Source organism: Siphateles boraxobius, unplaced genomic scaffold (genome assembly GCF_051911475.1).
Source record: "Siphateles boraxobius isolate OS27281-9 unplaced genomic scaffold, OSU_SipBor_1 24, whole genome shotgun sequence".
NCBI classification, from domain to species: Eukaryota; Metazoa; Chordata; class Actinopteri; order Cypriniformes; family Leuciscidae; genus Siphateles; species Siphateles boraxobius.
In genome coordinates, this window is record NW_027508855.1 from 18,289,383 (window position 1) to 18,298,427 (window position 9,045).

The following is a 9,045-nucleotide window of genomic DNA, read 5'->3' on the forward strand; positions in this document are numbered from 1 at the left end:
TATATAATTATGTTTTCAAAACCTAATATACTATGTTTTTTAAGAATATGACAATGGTGAAATAATCAAGATTTCTTGTCATGAAACTTATGAGAGCTTTTATACAATGATTCCAGAGGCCTTAATGCTGTTTTACATGCCTGTGACCAACTCGTTATGCAATATCGAAAGTGCGGAATTATCATCGCATTTAGATATAAATTGGATGCCTCTGTGGTCAAATAGTTCCTAATATATCTAAAATGTGCTATGCTAAGTTTTAGCGTGTTTGTAATCTTTTTAATATGTTTTTTAACATTTAAATTTGGGTCAAGAATGACTCCTAAATATTTAATTTGGTGAACCCTTAAAATTTCCTGTCCCTCAATAATGATTTTTGGTTCAGTTTTACATAATGAGAACTTATGACAGTTTGGGAAAAACATAGAAACCGTTTTGTCAACATTCAAAGTTAAATGAGAATTTTTTAACCAAATCATTGGTTAAAAATCAGATGAAATCATTCTGAAATGATGACAGAATTTTCATTTTTGTGTGTACTAACCCTTTAAGGGAAAAGCTCTGATTAGAGTATACAACTCTTGACATCTGGCAACCACAAGCATGTGACCAATGCAATATAACAAAGGAAATTTAAAGGATACATAACCAGCTTAAACTTAAAAACTTATTTCATTTCAGTTAGCCTCCAAGGCAACATTTCTATAATTTCAACTATAGAAGTTGAATTGACATGCTAAAACTTAAAGCAAAACAGAAATATTACAAAAATAAATAAAAATGACAAAAGTGCATAACTAAAACTTGAGCACAAATTGAAATGAAGCGAAAAAAACAAAAGCTAACTCAAAATATTAATGAAGAATGTTATAGTAAAAATAATACTTAGAATGGCAAATTAAAATAATAGTAAAATAATACAGCTGTTTTCTTTAGGAATTACACTATTTTAAGCGGTTACAGAGGAAATGTGCAACTATTAAGATTATAATCAATATTGTCAAAATATTGTCAGATTTTTATTGTGAAAATAACTGATATCAAGAAACAACTGTTTTAACAATATTTCCCAGCACTACAAACAACCCTGTGAAATCGCTCTCCTTTCACACGATATGCAACTCTTTTCATGTGGAGGTCAGAGCGGCACATGACACATGTTGAGAGTCACGTTAAAACCCTGACACGAGTCACGTGAAGGGGCCTTTAGATGTTCACAAACACACACACACACAGGATCTCTGACTGTCTTTGTGTGCATGACGAAACAGTTGCGTTACATTCATCCAATTAAAAGAAACAAAGAAGACAAAGAAGAGCATAAAACAAAAGACCTTGCGCTCACACACTCTGTATTCAGAACATACTCGCATTAAAAACATGCATTTCTTCAACAGTGAGTGCAGGGATGCACTCATGCCCTGAGGTCAGCAGGTTAATGTCAGCAACGCTCATCTCCCATTGGCTGAAAGCCCTCGCTGCAAAGGATCATGGGACTATTTCCCTGAAGCAATGGCACTCTCTTTATATTCATCTTCTTTATCTCCTATAAATTACGAATGAGGATACCCAGCTGACATTAGTGGAAACTCTAAGTATGAATATCACCACTCGAATTTGACCACAAACTTTAAAATATCAACTCAACTAGATTTAACTACAAAACGAGTGACGATCGCCCATGCGAAACTTGCCATCACTATGCAAGAGCGCTATGGGTTGTTGCCAGAACAAACTACATGCCAAAGTTTAATACTTTGAGTCAGGGGTTTGTGTTGCCTTAGCAAACACCACCAATGAATGTCCACTTCAATCACAGTAAACAGCCCATCTACAGTCTCTCTAGATGTGTGTGGGCAGCTGTGCTGCGAGAAAACATTCAACCGATTCTACAGAACAGAAGAAGTCACTATTCACCACAGACAGCGAGGTTAAGAACTGCGCGTGAACTCTCGGCTTGTCTCGAAGATCCTCTCTTACACGTTTTGTCACTCCTAACACAAAAACACACACATTCACGGGTCGACGTGTGAAAAGTGTGAACGCTGTGTGAAGAATTAGGCTGGCCTGCTGAACTGTACTAGACAAATCCAAGCAGCACCAGCAGGGTTCACGGCGAAATTGGGCTATTTCACTGTTTGTGCACGTTCTGGAGACAACGTGAATGTTTTTCACTGAAGTTAACAGTTTGCAACCCATTTTAAATATATATACTAAATTAAAAAGTTTTTTAAAAAAATTAATTCTTGCATTCAGCAAGGATTCATTAAATAGATCACAAGTGACTGTAAAGACAAAATATTTCTATTTAAAAATAAATGCTGTTCTTTTGAATCTACAAAATATTTCCACAAAATTATGTAGCAGCACAACTGTTTTTTAACATTGATAATAATCAGAAATGTTTCTTAAGCAGCAAATCATCATATTAGAATGATTTCTGAAGGATCGTGTGACACTGAATACTGGAGTAATGATGCTGGAAATTCAGCTTTGATCACAGGAATACATTACATTTTATAACATATTCAACTAGAAAACTGTTATTTTACAAGCTAATAATATTTCACAATATTCATGTTTTTACTGTATTTTTGGTCAAACAAATGCAGCCTTGGTGAGCATAAGAGACTTCTTTAAAAGAAAAAATTATACCTACCCCAACATTTTGAACAAAATAAGTATAAAATTGAGGTTGAGACTTAATTTTATATATTATGAACTGACTAGATCATGAAAACAGGTGCTAAATAGGAGGAGGAGTTGAAAAATAAGAGGGTTTGATGATCAGCAAAAGTGGGAAGTTGTTTCACAGGCAATTTATTTATTTAATGCAATTTAAGCAATGAAGAGCTGGATCACTCCTCCATAGGCTTCTTCAGGGATTGAAACTTGCCAGCCCCGAAAAGTTATTAAAGGGTCACTCCACCCATTTGCATTAAGCTTTCCATTGTTAGAAACACAGTTATACTATTGAATGGTCGTGCAACACTGTCTCATTTTCCCCTGAGATGAGAGAAATCCTCTATTTACCTTTTTCACTTCCTCCTACAATGATGCAAAAATCGCCATTTTACGTCATTGTAGGAGGAAGTGTAAGACAGGGGGATTTCTGTAAAGACTACAAGCACTAGATCTCACCCTTTCAAACCCGCCCATAGGGGGCTGGACCTAATGCGCTAACAGACCAATCACAGATCAGTGCCAGTGAGTTTGATTTCACCGGCAGAAACTTTTTGAAAATATGGACGAAGGTACTGAATACGCAGACGGATGCATTATGGAGGATTGGGATTACACATAGTGTCAGCCATCTTTTTTGGAAGGTAAGCTAGCAGGCTCTTGTTCTGTGGAGAAAGCTGAGTAGTAACTTCAGGGGTTACCGTCCTCTTTTTCCCAGACATGTCCGGCCGTCAATGTCCAGGGTTCAGCTTTTGCTTTCTGCGGTCGCCATTCATTGTTTACATGCACAGCTTTTGTTTCAATCTAACTGAATTCATTCAGATTGGTGAATCTGAATGTAGTGTTTACATGAACGCTAAACAAGTGATCGGTTGATGTGCGTTTTAACATTGCTAAGAAAATTCCCGCTCCTCCGTGAGAGATACGAGACCGGTGCGTCTCACAGGTGTCGCTCATCAGTAATCACGCCACCGGCCTCGCGTCGTTCTCCACACGGCCTTCACTCGTCCTGCTCGACACAGTAAACATGATCAATTGCGACTGTAGAACGCAAAAGCCGAATCCCGGACATTTTGGGCGATCTCGAAACACATTTTCGGGCAGACTCACGGAGACTCACTAGTAGCCTGGACTTGTTGTTTAACTACTGCGCTCTGTTACCGGTAGGCGTGGCCTCCTAGGGCAGCGAAGCAAGAGCATTCTGGGAGTTGTTGTCTTTCATCCACATAAGCCAAAAATACATTTTCTGTCTTTTCTCAGTCAAGAAAGCTCCAAATTCGAAAATAATTTCACATTTCTTCTACATATATTACCCATTTTAAATACACTACTGTGGCTCAATCTTAAGTTTATCAAGCGACGAGAATACTTTTTGTGCACAAAAACAAACAAAAATAACGACTTTATTTCAACTATTCATTTCCTTCTCTGTGGGCCTCTAGTCAGTTAACTTAGTGTGATTGCGTAGAGCTACGTCACACGTAGGCTCACTATTGGCCGACGCTGGTCATGTGTGTGATGCGTGTGACGTACAACAACAGAAGCTTACGCTATTACACTAGTGAACTGACTCGAGGCCCACAGAGAAGGAAATGTATAGTTGAAATAATGTCGTTATTTTTGTTTGTTTTTGCGCACAAAAAGTATTCTCGTCGTTTGATAAACTTAAGATTGAGCCACTGTAGTCACTTGCACTATTTTAACAATGTCTTTAATGACTTTTCGGGGCTGCCAAGTTTAAATCCCTGAAGAAGCCTATGGACTAGTATGGAGGAGTGATCCAGCTCTCAGATTTCATCAAAAATATCTTTATTCGTGTTCCGAAGATGAACGAAGGTCTTACGGGGTTGGAACAAAATGAGGGTGAGTAATTACTGACAGCATTTTTGGGTGAACTATCCCTTTAAGAGTGCACCTCCAGATTTTGTCTCTCTGTCTCTCTCTCTGCTCAGCCCTGCAGTTTGTTTGACACACAACACAAACTCGACGGCAAGAGAGACGGCTTTACCTAATGGCTTTTTAATGGGCTGCTGGTTTCTTGTGTCTCCGAGCTGATGGCCACCACTTACCCTAAGCACACAAACACACTCACACGCGGCATACAAACGGAGTCATTCCCACTTTGTCTTGTCTCCTTAAAGTGACTTAGAAACCTCTAATGACGTCCTGCTCTTCACCAGACTGGAGTCACATATGAACTCTGATTCCATTACGGACTCATAAAACACTCTGCAAAGACCGAGACACAAGACAGATGCTCTCTAATTTCATAACTCTACATTGCAGCACGCATTCACACAGATGGAAATGGGAAAATGCTTTGCATCGTTATAATATAGAGTGATGAATACCAAATTTAGGACAGAACTTCCTGTAAATCCTGGAGCAAGAGCAAAATTGCATTATCTCATACCTAAAACTACAAAAAGAACGATCAAATGCGGAGGAAAAATAGATTTTAGAGGAATAATTTACTTAGAAATGACAATCATTTACTCACCCTCATGTCATTAAACATACACAACTTTCTTTCTTCCGTGCAAAACAAAGTATACTTGCTGTTTTCCATACAATGGAAGTGTATAGTGATTTCTGCTGTCAAACTCAATGATATATTTGTGTGGTGAACAGACCAAAATTGAAGTTGTTGTTCAGTGAAATCTCATCCTCAACCACAGCTCTCAAATTACATCTGTGCTTGTGCCTATTCAAACTTGGCATATGTCAAAGATGGGACTTGACAGAGACATTGTGTGAGAGCCATAAGGGTTTGGAATGACAAGAGGGTGAATAAATGATGACAGAATACATTTTTGACTGCAATAAACAATTTTGACTGGCAATAAATAAAAAATTCTAGGCTATTATCAAAGTGGTCAAATCAGCACAAGATAATACTTTCAACAAACATATTTCAACATAAACCTAGAATATATTGTAAATTACTGTAATATTTAAAAGTTATTATCTGGCTGAATGTTTCAGTGGAATCTCTCGCTGGAATTCGTAATAACTAAATTCTATGCATGCTTCATAAATAACCTATCCAGCAGGAGAAACAAAAAACTACAAACTACAAAAATCACATTATGAGTTAAAATGCACTAAATAAATGCGTTTCGAAATCGCTGTCACGTGAATAGTTCACGACAGCAAGATTACGCTGCTCTAGCGCTTTCCATCAGATCAGTATCAGATAATAGGCTACCAGATAATACCAGATATCAGATAACACAATCGTAGTTATATTAAAAAATATCCTGGCTCTTCCAAGCTTTATAATGTGAGTGAATAGTAACTGAGATTTTGAAGCCCAAAAAAATCGCATCCATCATAAAAGTGGTTCATACGGCTCCGGGGAGTTAATAAAGGCCTTCTGAATCATCGGCTTCCGGTAATAGACATCCGTGAGTCTAGTCCCGGCGGAAGAGTGACCTCTATCCCAACACACGACATATTGACGTACGCGAAAGGATAGAGCAAAACAAAACACCATAAGATATTCAAAGAACTGTAAAGCAGATCATATATTCAACACGTCTTGTGACATCACGTGACTGAATGATATTGGAACTCTTATAACTGTAAGTGATGCTATGAATTGGACTGCTTGTTGATTAGACTTGCTGGACTTTGCAGACTCCCTGGGATATGATTTGTTTACTTATGTATTCTGTAGTTGTGTTTATGTGTACTTGTATGTGTTGTTTGTAACTGCAAATCCCATACAAGAGCCATGTCAATAAATTAATAAAAAATAAAAATAAAAAAAGAGATTTTTTAAAGAGAAATGTGGGAGGAGCTTGAGTTTGATGCCCAGCGCTGTTTGTTTGAACCGTGAGAGGCGTCAAAGCTTACGCTACTCCTACATCACATCATACGTCGGTTCAGAGGTCACTTTTCTGCCGGTGTGGTGAAGAGATGAGTCCCACTGAAGAGATGGGTCCCAGCTTAGGACCCAAGCAATCCGATTGGTTCAAAACACGTTTTATGGGTAATCGCTTTAGTGCCTGGTTACAAATCAGACAAAATCACATTAATATAGAAGTCGTTTGAACTACATTATAACTAGTCATTAATGTCTTTTAACTTCTATGTTTCATTTACTAGCATATAACCGAAGCTGTAGTAGATTGTGAATTTAAACATTTTTCCGATCTTAGTTTTTTTTAGTTAGCATAGCATGCAGCTCTCCGATGAGTGTGCTAACGTTAGCTGAGCTTTACCTGAGCTTATACTGCCTTACTTTATCCACAGCAATTCGTAATGTAATTATAATCATGGCATTATTTTTATCGTAATAATCAGCGCAATATGTTGTACAAATGTTGTTATTAAAAGAACCATGAAATAATGTTAATTTAAGTTTATTACTATTTTTCTTATTAACAGTTTATCCATTTAAATAAATGACGGATGAGAACAGATTTAGATCAGGCATACTACTGGCATACTAATGTTGGGGTCCAAAGCTGGGACCCAACTCTTCAGTGGGACTCATCTCTTCACCACGCACGTACGGCTGTTACCGGAAGCCGGTGATTATAGTTTATAAAGTTATGAATTTATTAACCCCCTCGAGCCATATGCGCTTTTTTGGGCTTCAAAATCTCAGTTATACACTCCCATTATAAAGCTTGTAAGAGCCAGGATATTTTTTAAATATAACTCCGATTGTGTTTGTCTGAAAGAAGACAGTCAGTCATATACACCTAGGATGGCTTGAGGGTGAGTAAATTATAGGATAATTTTAATTATGGGGTGAATGAACCCTTTAAGTAGCCTGCTGTCAATAACTGTTTATGGATATTTTCACAAATCCTTTTTTGTAAATGTATTTCAAATTAAGTTTGTCTGTGCTAGAGACTGCACCCAACAACTGACAGGAAATGTCAATGAATAAAAGACCATGAAAAATTCACTCACTGCATTAAACTAAATTATTTAATAATAATATATCCCTCCCAAAAATTTGACAGCATAAACCCTATTAAAACCAGAAAATATTAGATTATGTAGCCTATTAGGTGATCGGTATAGGTTACTATATACAATTAAAAATAAAAGTTGTAAAAGGGGTTTTTCGCATATAGAACCATTCTGAGAACCTTTCCGTGATCCTGATCCACGTCCAGTGAAAAAGATTATTTCAGTGATTTTTTCTTACTGTGAAGAACATTTTAATAATCTGAAGAAGCCTTATCCACTCAAAAGCGCCTTTAGTGCAATCAACGTCAATGTTTATGGATGTTAAAGGTTCTTCTTGGAACCATAAATCCAAATAAAAACTTATTTTTACGTGTCTAGGCTATACTCCTGAGGAATAGCTGTGGCTTTGCGGTCTCAAATTCCAGATCAGATCTCAATTTCAAAGTAGAAATTACTGTTTTGCATAAAACATGCACAAAAATAAGAGACAAAAAAGTGAGAAATAAAATAAAAGACAAATAACGTTCCGATGGAGTGAGTAAAATAAATATTGCAATAGCCTATATGTAAAATGAATTATATATATATAAAAAAAACTAAACTAAAAGCGAGACATACAAATTTCTCTATAATGCATTGGTTATCTTACCTTGCGCGTCAACTATTTTCAGCAGAATCCACAGAAAGAGAAGCACTAATCCCAATCGAAATCTCTGACGTCCGTTTGTCTCCATGACTTTGGAGTTCGGAAAACTCCTCAGCGCGGAATATTCGTTCCCTCTTCGGTTTGGTTCAGCCGTGACAACGGAGGTTCTGTGGTGGTACGCGGAGGACCGACGCCGTTACGCGTCCCAAGTTCTGCGTGTGTTCCTCACGGGAGAGATCAGGAGAAGGTCCCGGGACTGGAGGAATGGAGCGATGCGCCGCCGCCCTCTAGCTCTCATCTACGCGCTCTCCACAGACGCGCTCACACTCCTCAGCATGAGTTGCTCATTAGTTCAGAGCGCGCACGCATTCACTGTATAATAGCGTGTTTGAGCTGCTTCTCTAGCTCTGGATGTGTTCAGAGGAGCTGGAGATCGGGTTTTCGTGTTTCAGCATCCAGATGCATGCATGTGCGCTCGGCGCTCGCCGAATATGAGCAGCGCGAGTCCCGTTTCTTGGTTAAACCCGCATCCAGCTGCCCGCCTCTGCCCTCCACCGGCTACTGCGAACACTAGGACCGGATTCATCGACGGATCTTCTGCTGAAATTTATGATTTTGCGATCCTGGATGTTACCAAACTGCACTGTAAAAAATTGAAATACACCTGACACTAAACATGATTTTTATTGCTATAGATTAATGTTGTCGAGTCAGTCATGTTAAATAATATTTTACTCAGTAATAAAACAAGTTAATTTAGATGTTATACCACATGGAGTAGGACTTTA

General features: G+C 38.0%; 1 protein-coding gene across 4 annotated transcripts in view; it reads right to left on the bottom strand.

The window, feature by feature from the left end:
* Nucleotides 1-8,835, bottom strand: part of unc5ca (unc-5 netrin receptor Ca) — a 147,508-nt gene extending 138,673 nt beyond the window's left edge. For 2 of the 4 annotated variants that reach the window (XM_077241771.1, XM_077241768.1), the window contains exon 1: nucleotides 8,261-8,750. In XM_077241771.1, the coding sequence (XP_077097886.1) occupies nucleotides 8,261-8,345 (85 nt within the window). In that variant the 5' untranslated portion in view covers nucleotides 8,346-8,750. Of the gene's footprint in view, nucleotides 1-8,260 lie in introns of all 4 variants that reach the window. The other 2 variants (XM_077241769.1, XM_077241770.1) reach the window with 2 other exon arrangements.
* Between the last annotated feature and the right edge of the window lie 210 nt (nucleotides 8,836-9,045).